The sequence below is a fragment of the Brassica napus genome, chromosome C2, assembly GCF_020379485.1.
Source record: "Brassica napus cultivar Da-Ae chromosome C2, Da-Ae, whole genome shotgun sequence".
NCBI classification, from domain to species: Eukaryota; Viridiplantae; Streptophyta; class Magnoliopsida; order Brassicales; family Brassicaceae; genus Brassica; species Brassica napus.
In genome coordinates this window covers 56,667,377-56,684,365 of record NC_063445.1, presented here as the reverse complement: position 1 = coordinate 56,684,365, position 16,989 = coordinate 56,667,377, and the positions used below count along the sequence as shown (strand labels likewise).

General features: G+C 38.0%; 4 protein-coding genes across 6 annotated transcripts; 1 reads left to right on the top strand and 3 right to left on the bottom strand.

Moving 5' to 3' along the window:
- Nucleotides 1–242: 242 nt before the first annotated feature.
- Nucleotides 243–1,813, bottom strand: LOC106347965 (protein EXORDIUM-like 2). The gene has a single exon (XM_013787602.3). The coding sequence runs from the start codon at nt 1,380–1,382 to the stop codon at nt 468–470; it is 915 nt and encodes a 304-aa protein (XP_013643056.2). The 5' UTR covers nt 1,383–1,813; the 3' UTR covers nt 243–467.
- Nucleotides 1,814–2,029: 216 nt separating this feature from the next.
- On the bottom strand, nt 2,030–8,034 carry LOC111211814 (glutathione S-transferase T2-like). 3 transcript variants are annotated; one of them, XM_048747293.1, is made up of 4 exons: nt 7,896–8,034; nt 7,719–7,799; nt 7,553–7,618; nt 2,030–6,158 (listed from the first exon to the last, which is right to left on the bottom strand). In XM_048747293.1, the coding sequence occupies exon 4, from the start codon at nt 5,470–5,472 to the stop codon at nt 4,138–4,140; it is 1,335 nt and encodes a 444-aa protein (XP_048603250.1). In that variant the 5' UTR covers nt 5,473–6,158; nt 7,553–7,618; nt 7,719–7,799; nt 7,896–8,034; the 3' UTR covers nt 2,030–4,137. The 3 variants fall into 3 exon arrangements, with proteins under 3 accessions (XP_048603250.1, XP_048603251.1, XP_048603252.1); XM_048747294.1 differs by lacking the exons at nt 7,553–7,618; nt 7,719–7,799; nt 7,896–8,034 and adding an exon at nt 6,250–7,534; XM_048747295.1 differs by lacking the exons at nt 7,553–7,618; nt 7,719–7,799; nt 7,896–8,034 and adding an exon at nt 6,250–7,534 and having other exon boundaries at nt 5,829–6,158.
- Nucleotides 8,035–10,716: 2,682 nt separating this feature from the next.
- LOC106350416 (metacaspase-3-like) lies at nt 10,717–13,120 on the bottom strand. The gene is made up of 4 exons (XM_048747292.1): nt 12,479–13,120; nt 11,590–12,038; nt 11,142–11,303; nt 10,717–11,066 (listed from the first exon to the last, which is right to left on the bottom strand). The coding sequence occupies exons 1-4, from the start codon at nt 12,969–12,971 to the stop codon at nt 11,007–11,009; spliced, it is 1,164 nt and encodes a 387-aa protein (XP_048603249.1). The 5' UTR covers nt 12,972–13,120; the 3' UTR covers nt 10,717–11,006.
- Nucleotides 13,121–14,043: 923 nt separating this feature from the next.
- On the top strand, nt 14,044–16,759 carry LOC125581589 (crooked neck-like protein 1). Its single transcript, XM_048747291.1, has one exon. It carries the CDS (start codon nt 14,077–14,079, stop codon nt 16,135–16,137), a length of 2,061 nt encoding a protein of 686 aa, XP_048603248.1. The 5' UTR covers nt 14,044–14,076; the 3' UTR covers nt 16,138–16,759.
- Nucleotides 16,760–16,989: the final 230 nt, after the last annotated feature.

Genomic DNA, 16,989 nt, shown 5'->3' with positions numbered 1-16,989 from the left:
TCACCGAGAGCAATTTATATTTTATACTCATCTTTCTTTGTAGTGTTATCTACTTTTATCATCGAATTTAATATAAACAATAAAATTATGATTATCTTATACTACCCACTAATATAAAAGCTAGATGCCTTTAAATGTATAAAATTTGTATTATAAGCTTCAATCATTATAGTTCATTATCTTTAATAAGTGCATTAACTTTTATAAAAAGCAGTAGAAACAAAATCATTTTTTTTGTCAACAGAAACAAAATCATTTTATTTTATACTATTCATATATCTTCACATTCAAGAAACATAATTTACACGTCACAACAAAACGACAAAAGCAAAGACTCTTATCCACAGTCCAAACCCGAAAGCATATATTATACAAGCGCGAGTTACAACTTGTTTTGACTATAGATGTCATCTAGATCTCCTCATTCCTTCCAGAACATGACACGTGTCATACTCACATCCCTTGGATCAAACCAGAGTCTTGCAAGTCGACGTCTGTGGATCCCACATCGCCGGCAATAGATATTTCCTCCCGGCGAGTCCACGAGCGTTGTAACTAGACCCGGTAGTTTTGTCAACCAGCACTAGACCCGCGTAACCCGGGTAAGAACCCGACCCGAACATGCCGGTACAAGCGGAGACAGCTTCAAGTGGAGCAGTTGGTGGGCCCTGGTAATACCCGTTCTTAAACGGATTCGTGACGGTGTTAGCTAGAAGCGTAGCGAGGTTTATAATCATCCCGTCGACTCCGACGTCACCGTTAGGCGCAACTAACGGCGGCCCTTGTGGGCCGTAAATGGGCTGGTGAAACGGCCACGCGCAGTACCCTGGGCACATCGTCTCGGCGTTTCCGACCCAGACGTAAGCCTCGCCGTTAGCCGCGCGGCGCGAAGTCGAGACGGACGATCCGTGGGACCCGCACCGGTTCATACAGAACCCCTCGACGGAAACGTCTTTCGCCGTTAAGACGACGGTTATCGAACGGAGACCGCCGTTAAGTTTGGTGGATAGAGCACGGAGGTTAGGATTCTTGAGAGATTTTCCGAGGGGGTAGTTCTCGAGGAGGAGCTGTTTCCCGACGACGAGAGTCGAAGCTCCGCCTTTGTATTTCTCCGTCGTCTTCCACCACGAGGCGACGGAGGGAGCGGCGGAGGTTGTGGCTTCTTTGGAGTTGAGCGAGCGGATGAAGTCGACGATCACGGACCGTTGGGTGGGAGTGAACTTCCCGTACCAAACGAGATTGACGTTGATGTTTCCTTTCAAGAGAGCGCCGTTGTGGTATTTCAGAACAAGCGGCTGCTCCTTGACCAACGCGGCGGAGGAGATCCCGGCGAGGGCGGTGAGGACGGTGAGGAAAAAGGCAAAACGGTAATTATAAGCCATTTGAGAAGTTGGTTATTGTAAGAGATAGAACAGAGGTTTTATTTGAGGTTTATAGAATGAAGTGTGATACGGAGGTATTTATACCAATGTAGACGAGTGAGACAGCTGTTGTAGCATAGGTGTCACTGTCCGAAAGTGCCACGTGGAATGATTTGAATGGGTGATAGGAGTCTTTGACAGCCTGGAAGGTGCTCAAATGTGACGTGGTAGTCTCCATAACGTGTATTAAATTTAAGTGATGCTTAGCCGATAATTTTGTTATTAGTCTGTTATTTTATAGAAGTTTTAAACTTAAATCTTACGCCATGCGGAGAGACATGCTCGTCCATGCGCATTTGCGTAAAGTTTTAATGAGTATAGACAATGTAATACAATTAAATATGTAAATATATACATATATGAATCTTGAAAAATAAATTAAATTGGATAGGTACATTTCATAGTTTTTTAATTTTCTATGTTCGAGCTGTCGTAGACTCAAAAGTCATAGCTATTAAAACTTTTTTTGAAGTTTATGAATACAAATCGAGTATAGTTTTAATGCAAAAGCCCATTCTAAATTCAAATGCAAGGAACTTAGTATAAAATACAGCTAGCTCAAAAACTAGTATTAAAAGGTGGCTATAAATTACATCAACTAGTTGTTTTAAAAAGTGGATGTAGCTTATCTGATTTTGATACATACATTCATTCAACTTGTATATAGTCAAAAACCAGAGTTTAGATCATGAACTCCTCCTCTGTTCAAAAATAAAAAGATCATGAACTCCTTGTATAAATCAATAGAATTGTGTTGACGAAAAAAAAGTATAAGAAATGGATAAAAACTAAAACTTCTATTTAAAAAATTGCAAAAAAATTATATATCATTATGTTATTTAACCAGCATCAGTCTCATCCACCCTTACCTTTCTATATAATAGTGTTAAGTACAGATGAATTAAAATGAACGAATTCGTATATTATTCACTGGTTTTTCTTTAAGCAAATCATATGCCAACAATTTCTTATGGATCAGCAGCCAACAACTAAGTTTAATATCACTATTAAAAGCTTTAGCTATTTTTCAGTATAATGACATCATTTTTTTGGTAAAAGTATAATGACATCATGGGTCATGGTTTGTATTGGTTCCGAAATTTCAAAGGCTAAAGAAAGAATGGCCGCTTCGTTAAAATGGAAATATTATAAACATGATAATTTGAATCTTCAAATCTGAAATTCTGTCAAGAAAAGTTAAGAAAATATTCACTTAAAGTATAGGTTCCATCGACTTGACCCAAAGACGGGCTTTACGATCTTATACGCAGCAAATACATAGACACCATACTTGTTTGGCTGTACTAGAAGAAGAAGTCATTACGCGTTTCGAAACCTAGTCAATAATCAAAAAGATTTTTTTTTTTTTTTTTTTGAAACACAATCAAAAAGATTAAATCAACTTTTTATTAAAAACAAATGAATATTAGTTCTGTATCTATTTAGGGGAGGTTCCTTTAGAGTTAAAGGGCGCCACTGAATTCAAGAAAGTGACAAGGGATCTGATACCGTGTGGTTATCGTTTTACTTGGGGGAGGTCCCTCCACACGGCTCTACCTTTGGTTTCTGCGGGGACCACCACACGAGCCATACGTATTTACCTACGCACAGTGTATAAAATACTATACAATTGTACAACTATGTAGACTTATAAATAGTTTACGTGTACAAGAAAAATACGGTGCACTTGAGTAAATTAGTCGTGTAGCTGGGGAAAGAAGATATTAGATACGCCTTCACGATGAGTACTGAACCACACCTTTATTACAGTCCATTATTGGCCTTTTACATCATTTTCTTTGGCGTTATCTACTTGTCAGTACTCGAGAGTAACCCAGGGTTAATATGATTCGAGGCAATCCACTTATTAGATCTGCTGAGTGCTACCTCAACGATTTATTTTGACACGTTTAAAATTTTACTCTTGCTGTATGTGAAAAATGAATAGTAAACTGTAGAAGCAACAAATATCAAGTGTATATATATAAATATTAATGGGACTCATAGGATCATGACCACCCTTTATTCATCATTTTGATTTTCCTTCTTCTGATGTCACCATTTGTTTTTTTAGCTTGGCTTATTTCTATTTTAATTGAGTCGAGTGGAAATATCACATATAAGTTAAATTTTGAATAATGATCACTGTTTTGATGGCGTTATAACAAATATTTGAGCGTTTTAAATTTGCGGGTACAAAAAAAAGTTGAGCTTAATATATCAGTCAAAACGATTTTTTGGCCGACATGCGGTCCAAATTTACAAGGACCAGTACATTTTCTTATCTCATCATGTCAAGATATCCTGTTTATGTCGCTGGATAAGATAAAATACATCTAACCTATAAACCGGTGTCACGAGTTTTAGATATAATTTCACAGTATTACAATATTTTCATAAAAGGCTAACGAGGAGTGAATGAAAATCACACCACATTTAGAGCATGTACAACCCAAAAACCCATTATGAGTATCATAACTAATATTTAATAGTAATTGTGTACTAAGAGATCTGGTTAAGAGACGACAGCATTTAATGTGTTCCAATGCTAGTCTCTTAAATAAAGATTCTTAGAAATTAAAAATTAATATTTATAAAAAAAAAAAAATTAAACAAAACATATTAAAAGATAACATTTTAAACATTGATTTGTAAATAAAACATGAAACAAACATTATTCAAATAAAGTGGGATAATTTGAGAGAAGCATCACAGCTTAGTTGTTGCTTTGTCCGAATTTTTGCCATATATGTTCAACCAAATCATCTTTCAATTGTTGATGCAATTGTCTATCACGAATTCTTCTTCGAGCATCCATCATATTGCTGATATTTGATGGCATATTTGTAGAATACGAAAGATCGACATGTGAACTCCCGTTATCTTCTGCTTCTTGGAACTCTGTAACGTTAAATAGAGAGTATCCATCTCTTTCATCCTCTACTATCATATTATGGAGTATGATACAAGCTCTCATAATCTTTCCAATTTTAGCTTTATCCCAAAAAAGTGCTGGATTTTTAACAATGGCAAAGCGAGCTTGCAGGACTCCAAAAGCACGCTCGACATCTTTTCGGGCAGCTTCTTGTTGTTGAGCAAATAAAACTGCTTGCGGACTTTGTGGTAATGGAATTGATTGGATAAATGTTGACCATTTCGGATAAATACCATCGGTGAGATAGTAACCCATACGATACTCTCTTCCATTGACATAGTATGTCACTTGCGGAGCTTGACCTTGGATTACGTCATCAAAAACAGGTGAGCGATCAAGAACATTGATATCATTTAACGTACCTGGCGGTCCGAAAAACGCATGCCATATCCAGAGATCATATGAAGCAACCGCCTCTAAAACAATTGTTGGTTTGCCCGAACCCCGAGAATATTGCCCTTTCCAAGCGGTGGGACAATTCTTCCATTCCCAATGCATACAATCAATGCTTCCTATCATCCCGGGAAAGCCACGGTACTCACCAATATCAAGTAGACGTTGAAGATCGGCAGGTGTTGGTCTTCTTAGGTACTCTTCGCTGAATAAAGAAATTATTCCGTCCACAAAATTTTCCAAACATGAGAGAGTAGTAGATGCACCGAGACGGAGGTATTCGTCGACCCCATCAGCCGCATTACCATATGCCAAAACACGAATGGCTGCTGTACTCTTTTGAAGTGGAGAGAGACTAAGCCTGCCGAGAGCATCTCTCTTTTGTTGAAAGAATTCAACTTCATTGGAGAGTCGATTAACGATACGCATGAACAATCCCTTGTTCATTCGAAAGCGTCGTCGGAATAGATTATGAGGATATGTTGGGGTTTCGCTGAAATAATCATCCCACAAACGTCTATCACCTTCTTCACGATTCCTTTCGATATAAATTCTTTTTTTCTTCTTTTTTTTCTCGCTTTCTTGATTACCATGATTGGTGGGAAAATTTTCAAACGTTTGATCAAAATATTGATCAAATTGTTGATCAAAATGTTGATCAAATTGTTGATCAAAAGTATCATCAATTGATCCATCAAATGTGTTATTAGAAGAAGATGCCATTTTTTGAGTTTTGTTTGGTGAGGACGAGAGATTAGGAATTGGTTAATTTTTTTTTGGCAGTGAATGTGTTTGGTTTAATGGGAATGGTGAGAACGAGTTATAGTGTTTGGTTTAAGGTTTTTGGTGAGAACGAGAGAATGTGTTTGGTTTAAGGTTTTGGTTATAGTGTTTGGTTTAAGGTGATCGGTGAGAACGAGATAATGTGTTTGGTTTAAGGTGATTAGTGAGAACGAGAGAATGAGATTGCTGAGAAACAGAGAGTGAGATTGGTATAGAAAGAGACAGAGAATGAGATTGGTTTGTGATATTTGCAACCTTGGTTCGAAAGTGAGAGAGTGAGATAGAGAGATTGTGAATAAAACATTAACGCAACATGACTTAATATATAGAGATTGGGACCAAAGTCTGATACAAGACCCGTGACACAAGTAGTAGAAGACTACAACAACACTACAAGACTACTAGACTCCACTAGAAACTTTTACTCCGTGACACAAGTACTACAAGTACTACAACACTCCAAGACCACTAGACTCCAAGACAACAAGACTTCAAGACCACAAGACTCCAAGACCGCAAGACCTACTACACTTTCACTCCGTGACACAAGACGCCAAGACCGCAAGACCACAGAGACTCCGTGATTATTCCACTCCCATTGCTCCATCTTTTCACACTGTCCTGACCTGAAACAGAGAGTTAAACAAGAACAATAATCAGGCTTAACAAGAATAAGAAGCATTTTCTAACAAGAACAAGAAACATAACTACACCTACGCTAATTAAACATAATGTCACTGATGATCTTCTTCTTTAAGGCTTCTTCATACTCGGCTAAAGGCTCCTTTTTTGAAACCAGAGATTCAAGTAGTCTCATCCTCGACAACTTATCCTTGGCGGCCAAGTCCTGTTGTTTAATAGCCCACATACTTTCAAACTCTTTAAGCGCTTTCTCCTCCACCATATTCTTCTTCCCAGAGGCCTTTGACGCCTTAACACCCGCGGGACGCTTGGGTTCAGTACCTTGGGAGTTCGATGTTTCTCCACCATCATCACCCTTCCTCTTGCTAGAGTTTCCCTCGTTTTTTGCAGAAGATTGGTCACTCCACTTCTGGTCGTTCCTCAGCTCTTTCCAAGCGTGCTCGAGATTAAATTTCTTGTTATAGTTATTGTAGAATATTTCATGTGCTTTTTTGAGCACATCATTCTCATTGCAGCCACTAGTCTTCTCTCTTTTAGCAGCTTCGTAGGAGCCACAGAATTTGCAGACCAAGTCGTTGATCCTATGCCAGCGTTGTTTACAGTGACCAGCCTCTCTCTCTTCGCAGCCAGCAACCTTCTGACTAGCGGCATAGTACGCTGCAATTCTCGTCCAGAATGTGCCTGACCTTTGCTCGTTGCCAACAATTGGATCTTTGCTCGTGTTGAGCCACGAGCTGATCAGCAGAATATCATCACTGGGCGTCCACTTCTTTCGTTCCCGACGCTCACCAACATCCTCAGAGACTGGAGTTGGAACTTGAGATGAACCAAAGGAAATACTTTGTTGGCTAGTAAGTAGTCCAACAAAGTTTGATGACTGCGTAAACGGATTGTAATCCATTTCTGTTGATCAAAGAAGAGAGAAGATAAAAGAACAGAAGCAACGAATTGAGAAGTGAAGAAAAGAGGAGAAAGGGGAAGCGTTTAATAGAAGAATGAGGAGAAAGGGGAAGCAACGCATTGATCACAATTCACAACCACCATCTATATTTATTAAACCGAGTTGACATATTCCTAACATATTAATTACACTACACTATTTCTATCTATCAAAAGAGGAGAAAGGGGAAGCGTTTAATAGAAGAATGAGGAGAAAGGGGAAGCAACGCATTGATCACAATTCACAACCACCATGCGTCTTGGAGAGAGCAAAGATAAATGTTTATTAACTACACAAAGCCTCCTATTTATTACCTAAACACAACGCAAACCTAACCAACGCATTTACCACAGAGGCCTCAATTCATTTCAATGCTTTACCTAACAATCACCTAAGACAATGCTTTACTCTATTGGACAGAACGAGATTAATGTTTACCTCTATCAACAAGAGTACGCCTTTGTTCTGACCTGGATCACGCGTCTTCATCCATCAATCTCCCGACTCAAAGACAGAAAGAAAAAAAAATTAGAAAATGAATGAACAAAAGGGATCATGGATAATTGGAAGACTCAAAGACATAACCAAATGAACAAAGGCGTACCGTTTCATAAGCCTGACCAACAGACGCCGTTTATCTTCCTCTTGAACCTGGATCGTGCGTCTTGATCCAGACATGGACCGACTGAAACACAGAAACAAATTAAAAACCAAATCAACAACCAAAACAAAGATTAAGACATGCTTAATTTAAGACAGAATCAAGTGAAAAGATTTTTACCTTTTGATCAACAACCAAAACCAAGATTAACACTCGGCAGCGTTTATCTGCGTGTCTGAGAGACACCAATGGTCAGATCGTGGCTTCCCTGCGTCGATGAGACCCACCGTTTGAGATGTCGCCGTATCGCCACCGAGAGCCACATGAATCGCCTTTCTCGTCGTCGAGACGGAGAAACCAAAACAGAGAAAAGAACGAAGATGAAACGAAGACGCGTCTCCACCATTGCCTTTTCCAATTATTATGTGACACGTGCCCGTAACATACGGTATCATAGCGCCCCTAATTAAGGGACGTGGCTTCGGGTTTTGTCTTCTTTTTATTTCTTTTAATCGTTTTTAAGCGTTTTATACGCACTTAAGAGACAGCGTTGAACGTGCTCTTACGACAAAACTATTAATAGAATGGAAACAAACAAGAACGAAATATCTAATCAATCTAATCAAAGAAGTAATGGAAAAGGAAAAGATTTAAATAAGTGAAAAGGTGTAAAAGAGAAGGCAAAGGAGTCTCACGTGCGGATGGGAGATTGAGTAGTCGGCACGGAAAGCCACACACAAAAATAAAACGGTGAACATATCGTGCAACGTCATTCTTTCGAACACGATCTTGTGTTGTACGTGTACTATTTTCCGAGATATTGATGTTGTCCTAATTATTTTTATATCAGCTTGTCTGAAACATCTCTCAGTAGGGCGTCTCTGTTTCTGGACGTGATGTCGTGACCTATACCTTACACACTCATTTATTGCAATTGATCTACATTGTCAAATCTACAACAAAGTTAAGGAGTTCAACTTTCATGAATTTGGAAAATAATTTGACCCGTAACGTAGCCTACTAGACCACTAGTTGCTAGATCATAAATAAAACGAGTTTGTTAATATTGATGTCTACCTGGTGCATGTAAGCAAAGCTAATTCGATTTAAGTTTTTAATAAGGGACCATGCATGCCGTATATATGGGGAATTAGTCAACAAAGTTGGCCGACTCGATCTATAATTATTGCTTATTTTACATGATTCTACAAAAAATTTACAAGTGTTAAAAACGCACATTCCCCTCTAGTTCCTAACTTTTGACTTTAGGGGAGGGAGTTTTGTTGGTCGACCGACCCACTTTCGCTAATCGTGTCTTTTAATATTTTCCTTTTATTCTTTTACGTAATAGAAAAAAATCCAATTGTATAACATGATCAGTATCATCAAAAGCAGTGAAGGTTTACGGAACGAACCATAACAAAGTATAAGTAGATAAGATCATCTCCAATGGCATACTAAAATTTATTCTATATTTCATTCTAAAATAGATTAACTCTATTATAAAGTTAGATTTGCTCTAATAGTTCACTCTATAATAAAGTAAAATATATAGTAATCTTACTTTTTTACTCTATATTTAGAGTAAAAAAACAAAATTGCTTTATATTTCACTCTATTATAGAGTAATTCTATTATAAAATGAACCATTGGAGCAAATTCAACTCTATAATAAAGTTACTCTATTTTAGAGTGAAATATAGAGACCTATTGGAGAAGTCCTAATGATGTTAAAACTAGGTATTTGACTTTTATCGACACAAACCTATTAAATTACACATTATGGCTAACCTATATATGATTTTTTGTATTAAAGAGTATATATTTTGATTAATTAAGGGTATTAATTTTATGACATGCAATAAGAAGTAAGGTATAGTTTGTATTATAAAACATGGATTTGTTTTGTTTATGATGTCGATCGAGTAATAATAATATACCATAATATTTAGATGACTAATAGTATAATTTATTGGACTAAAATCATGGTCAGTTTTTTTCTGGTCAACAGTCATGGTAAGTGTTATGTATGCCAACTGGGGAAATCAATTATTTACTTGCTTCATACGTTAATGGCATGCTCAATAGCGAAAAATAACAAAGCAATAATTAAACATTATAGTTTCATAACTGAATTTGGATTTATATGAACAATTTCAAACGATTGTAAAAGTCCTTAACATTTTTTGTCTTTCATATCACTCACCTGACAGCCTCAGCTTATTTGGATGTAGCGGATATTATAAGTAACCAAACAAATTATAAAATGAATTTTTCGTTTTTTTTTTGTAAAATGAAATTCAATGTAGCATATAAGAAAACATGGACCATCCGACTCGTATTAATTTTAGATAAACTCTCGTACTCTTAACCAACAAAATTCAAACCAAAGATTTTCTCGGGCATCTTATTACGGAAATAATCCAAACCTAGCTAAACGCACGTAACCATGGTGAATATATATTATACTGTGGTGTGTTTTACGCAGACAAGGATTTAAAGTTTTAAACCAAACAGAAAAAAAAAACAAGAATATAACATATTTATTATATTATAAAAATTTAGTGACAGTATTGTCGTGGTATCATTACGATATGGGTCTATCCGTCTATACCTGCATAATAAAGTCCTATGGAGAAGAAAATAATTAACAACCAACAAAGTTATCAAGTTGATATATTTAATAATAGATATGCTAATTTTTTAATAATCAATCAGATATTGTTACGAACATAGAGGTTATTCTGCCGTGGATCGACCGACCAGTTTTTCGTGTTGATTTGGTCACTAGACCAACCCCTTACAAACTACATGTACTAGTCTTAGTATACGACCATTCTTAATTAGCATGTATTATACGTTATCCCCAAGACTAAGAGTCCACTTTCCTGGAATCTTCCCTATCCTCTGCGACGTAATTTACAAAAGTTAGGCAATAGTTCGATTAAAAAAAGCAATCTATTGTCTAGCATGCGTCTAATTCATGTCTACAGATATCGAGAGGTTCAATAATATGCCAGTCTATTAAAAAGAAAGAAAGAGAAGTTGGCACATAATGGGCCTAATATACTGAAGCTCATAACTATTAGATTCTTCTCTATACACCTTCATTTTGTATTCAGTGAATATAATGAATCAGTTATTCCCTTATATATTACTAATCATAGCTTCATAATACAAAGAAGAGGTTTTCGAAGCTTTCACAAGTTTGCTTCAGACATATAGAAGGTAGGTGTAAATGTGGACAACGTTCCGAGTTATTTGCAGATTAAGGGATTTGTATTTTTGCCTTCAGAGCGCAAACTTTGTCGCGTATATGTTGAATTTCTCTGATGATGTTAGTAGTGGCTCCTGCAAGCAAAGGAAAAAATGTTCAGTCATTCACAACAATGCAAGTTTGTGAATGATACAAGTTTAATCACATACCGAGGACTCATCGGAGTCTGTGTAGGTGAGTCGAGACTGGGCCTCGAGTATCGCAGAACACATAAGGTTAAGCAGCTGACCATACGTTGGTGCTGGTCCAGCTGTTTTCACCGCATTTATGAAGCTATAAGTCATGGCTCCTGCGTTCTTCCCCGTGAACACCTACAACAAGGACAATGATCTAGTTAACAATATATAGATGGAACCACAGGTCGTTAACTCAAATGGAAAACATGTTGGCTATTGTCGAATGACCGCTGTGATGAAACTAATATTATGTACAGTGGTTTTGGACCTAGGGGGTTACGTGATTCGGTCCCAATCTCTTGGTATTCAAAAAAGATAATATACAGATATATATTAGTATTATGATATGATGTTAGAAGTCTTTGAAAAGTTTGACCAAAAAAAAAAAAAGAAAAAAAAGAAGAAGTCTTTGAAAACATACAGGAGTGTAACCACTGGCTTCATCATCATCACAAGCACTGAAACAGAAGGCTCCTCCACCATCTGTTCCTTTGTAAATTCTCCCAAATCCTTGATGCTCCCAGTCATAAGAACCATTGGTCTCCATCCTACAAACGAAGGGTAAATCAAGGACAGTCCCACTGTTACATGCGTCTATCACAGCGTGAAGCTTAGCTCCATGGACTAATGGCCTCACGAGTATCTCGTTAATCTCGTCATCGATGATTTTTCCTTCTGTCTCATGGTCTAAAGGGATCAAGGCTTCATCTTGACCGTCGATTTCATCTCCATCGTAGTCCTTTTGCTGAGCTCCATGACCAGAGTAGTGGAAGAAAAGTGAGTCTCTTGCTCTGTTTCCTTCAACTAACCATCTCATCGCCTTTCTCATGTTTCTTTTAGTTGGTATTTTCTGCGGACAGGCTTCATCTTCTGCAACAACAGCAAACACTCATCAGTGCCCGTTTAAATAGGGGACAAGCGGTGCAACCATATGAGCATCTTAATAGTTAAAAGTTCAATTTTTTTATAAAAGGGATATTTTTCAAAAATATAATGAAAGAACCTAAAAACTATTTTATTTGATACTTAAGAGAGTTTAGCTATTTCATAAAGATATATTTTTATACACAAATAATGAAAAAGACCTCACAAAACTATTTTCTGTGAATGTATTTTTTTCATCACCAATATTATAAAAAGTATTGTTTATAAAAAAAATTAAAATTATTATAAATTTAAACAAATATCGGGTCTAAATTTTTTTCTTTTGTTTAAGGGTCCATGAAGTTATTGAGTTGGTCCTCAGACTTATCATCATGAACTTTTAGGGAAATAAAAGTGGCTTTAGAAAAGTGAAAAAAGAAACGAACCTGTGAGCATGAGAATAGATTCAACAGGGAAACCCATATGCTGAACCAAGAAACATCTCATGGACTTTGCATCACTAATGCAACCTTTCAAGCTATAGCTTTTCCCTCTATAGTTCACGCCGCATAGAACCGCTCTCTTCTTCCCAAACGGCGAGGGAAGAGCCTCGAGCAACCTAGGCGGTGGTGGTGGTGACAGTTGGGCCACCATCATCTGTGGTGGTGACCGTTGAGCCACCATCATCTGTGGTGGTGACCGTTGAGCCACCATCATCTGTGGTGGTGAACGTTGAGCCATCATCATCTGTGGCGGTTGTTGATATTGTCTACGTAGCTGTTGAAGCCCATAAATCATGCGGTGCGCACCACGCAGTGCATCAACGAGCGAGTGGAGCTGCGTTACGGTATGGCAAGTTGAGCATTGGATAGCACCGGCGCCCGGTGGAGCCCACATCCATCTACCGCAACGGCATCGTACTTCTCTCTGGCTAGACATGAGTTGAGGTTTTGTTTTTGTGTTTAATTTATTACATCAAATGCACTCAAGTGATGAGGTTTTATAGAAAGATTACAACGTTGTTGTATATATTCGCATTGAAAATAAGAAATGTGGAACGTGTATTCGTCCACGTAATTATATATTCAATTACGCTACCACATGTTACGTGAATAAATTCGGAAACAATGTTTGGAAAAAATCAAACGGAATATGATTCTCTCAAAGAAAAAAATTATCGGACTGATCTCTATCACATATATACAATCAATATCGCTTCCTTGTGAATTTGCTTGCAAGTTGATTCTATTTTCACTTTTTCTTTTTGAAAATTGATTAATCTACACGCATAATATACCAAAGTCATCTAAATGTACGACATGTCCCCATATATATTCTTTTCGAAAGTAGAAAAGGGATTGCAACAAAGTCAAGTCAAGAACACTAGCTGAATCATTTGAATAGAATGGTTGGTGTTGCATATATATATTTTTGGTTTAGCTTGATCATAATAAACTATATAGACTATTTTCAGTGCACACAAATTATAATGTGTTTTCTTTACCTCCTACCAACAACATGTGATGTTGGAATCTTGAGAAACCCCCATATCACATATCTAATTAGGGTTTTTGTTTGTGGATCTTCACAGTTTAAGAGCCAAGCTGGCGAGAAGAATGACACCAATGAACACAAGAGCAGTTGAGGTCAGGTTTAGGCCAGCAGAGGAAGAGCAACTTGTGTAATGGTGAAGCCCCTCCGCTTTCAGCAAATATACTGAATGGGCCGAGACCCATAAAGATAACAAAATTGACCCCAAAAGTTTAAACTCCCTATTGGGTGTAGGATTATATATTTAATGACTTTTATCAACGGGCTATTATTATTTCCAATTTCTAAAGGGAAAAGCATTTAAAAAAAGGAAATAACAAACAACGCGCGAATACGTTTTTCCTTTTTTCTCAACCAAAATCAAATTATAAATGGAAATAATCATTCACATGATTGTCTATATAAGAAGATAGTTCGATCTCTTTCTTCTTCATTCACTCTTTGTTTCTTATATCAGAAAACTTCAAAGAAGAATAAAGAAAAACAAAACACGATGGCTTCTTTCGCTAAAGACATCACACAAGTGAAGCTACCAAGACCAACCCGAGTCAAGAACAAGACTCCAGCACCGCTCCAAATCACCGCCGAGCAGCTCCTAAGAGAAGCTCGAGAGAGACAAGAGTCTCAGATCCTGCCACCTCATCAGAACATCACCGATCCAACAGAGCTTTCCGACTACAGACTCCGCCTTCGTAAGGACTTTGAGGACCGTATCCGCCGCCCAGGACCATCTACACAAGTATGGTTAAACTACGCGCGTTGGGAAGAGTCTCAAAAAGATTACGCACGTGCTAGAAGCGTGTGGGAACGTGCCTTGCAAGCAGATTATCGTAACCATGCGGTTTGGGTCAAGTACGCAGAGTTTGAGATGAGGAACATGTTTGTCAACTCAGCTAGAAACGTTTGGGACCGAGCCGTCACGGTTCTCCCGCGCGTGGACCAGCTTTGGTACAAGTACATACACATGGAGGAGATGCTTGGGAACATCTCCGGAGCTAGAGAGGTGTTCGAGCGGTGGATGAAGTGGTCACCTGATCAACAAGGCTGGCTCTCGTTCATCAACTTCGAGCTTCGTTATCAAGAAACCGCACGTGCGAGAGATATCTACGAGAGGTTTGTTCTTTGCCACCCCAAACCTTCTTCTTACATCCAATACGCAAAGTTTGAGGTTAAGGGAGGTGAAGTCGCACGTGCGAGGGACGTGTACGAACGCGCCGTTAAGAATCTTGGAGACGATGAAGAGCTCTTTGTAGCCTTTGCTGAGTTTGAAGAGCGTTGCAAAGAAGTTGAACGAGCTAGGGTTATCTACAAGTTTGGTCTCGATCGTGTCGGAAGAGGAGAGGAGCTGTACAAAAAGTTTGTAGCGTTTGAGAAACAGCACGGGGACAAGGAAAGGATCGATGACGTCATTGTCGGGAGGAGAAGGGTTGAGTACGAGGAGCAAGTGAGGAAGAGCCCTCTGAACTATGATGCGTGGTTTGATTACGTTAGGTTAGAGGAAGAGGAGGCTTCTTCCGTTGGAGACAAGGAAAGGGTCAGAGAAGTTTACGAGAGGGCTGTTGGTAATGTCCCACCGGCTAATGAGAAACGTTACTGGAGGAGATACATTTATCTATGGATTAACTATGCGTTGTTTGAAGAGATTGAAGCTGAGGATGTGGATCGTGCACGTCAAGTATACAGAGAATGTCTGAAGCTTGTCCCGCACGCAAGCTTCTCTTTTGCTAAAATATGGCTGTTGGCTGCACAGTTTGAGATAAGACAACTGAATCTCACCGCTGCTCGGAAGATTCTAGGGAACGGGATTGGGAAAGCTACAAACAAGGACAAGATCTTCAAGAAGTATATCGAGATAGAACTTGAGTTGGGAGAGATTGATAGATGTCGGAGACTATACGAGAAGTATCTCGAATGGTCTCCTGATAATTGCTACGTGTGGTGCAAGTATGCTGAGTTTGAGATTTCACTCGAGGAAACGGAAAGAGCAAGAGGTATATTCGAGCTTGCGGTATCTCAGACTACACTTGACTTGCCTGAGGTGTTATGGAAAGGTTACATTGACTTTGAGATGTCACAAGGGGAGGTAGAGAGGACGCGTGCTTTGTATGAGCGACTCTTGGAACGTACGAAGCACTACAAGGTGTGGGTTAGTTTTGCAAAGTTTGAAGCTGGTGAACAAGATGAAGATGAGGAAGAAGATGGTATTGAACGCAAACAAGAGTGCATCAGACGCACTAGAGCGGTTTTTGACCGAGCCTACGTGTATTACAAAGAAGTTATACCGGAGATGAAGGAAGAAAGATCAACGTTGTTAGAGGAGTGGCTAAATATGGAGATGAGTTTTGGTATGCTCGGGGATGTTAGCATTGTAAAGTCAAAGCTCCCTAAGAAGCTCAAGAAGAGAAAGGCAATAACTGGAGAAGACGGTTCGGTAGAGTATGTTGAGTACACTGATTATCTCTTCCCTGAAGAGTTGGAGGCTTCTAACCTCAAGATTCTCGAAGCTGCCATTAGATGGAAGAAACAGAAGGTTGGTGCTTTTTGTAATGTATAAATCTTTCCTTTGAATAATATGAAAATGTAAATTCTTTTGCTAAATAAAAAATAGTTAAAAAAAGAATCTTGTTTCGTTTTGTATGTTTTACTTTCATTTTCGCTAAGAATAATGTTTTACGTTCTTTTCATACAACTGATGTTCTTATCTAAGTTCTAAGCAGTTCCACACGGTTTAATTTGAATATGACTTTCGTTTAATAATGATTTGTGTTATGATAGATATGTTTCTAGAAATAAATAGTGAATTTAGTATGAGATACTTTAGTATTTTGAATACTCTGATAATACTCTTGATGGTGACTATTACATGCTTGTATCCAAGGGCAGTTGATCCGTAAGTAAGTTGCCTAAATTTTGTTAGAGACTATTCTTAAAATAGATGAATACTCGTGAATATTCAAAACCAATTCATTTATTGTTAAGAAAAATCATATGCTTCCCTCTGTGTTTTGTTTGATTTTTGGATTTTCAAGTCAAGTGAATACTAATAGAAATCAACGACATGTGACTTGGTCTAACTCATGCAACCAAGTAATAATCCCTAGTACGTAGGGAATGGAAACTCTCAAATAGAGTGATTCAATAAATAGAGAAACGGATTCTCTGTTTTGCTATACAAGTAGATGCTTTATCAACATGTGACTATAGTTGTTTTCCTGTAGATGCTTTATCAACTTTACACATATCTAATATGCAAGATTTTCCTAAGCTATGCAGTTTATAAATCTTTTTAACAGATTGATGAAACTACACAAATACTTTAAAAAAACTAATGCAGGACATGTCCCCATATAATTCACTTGGAAAAGAGGAAAATGGAGTGAAACAAAGTCGAGAACACTAGCTGAAT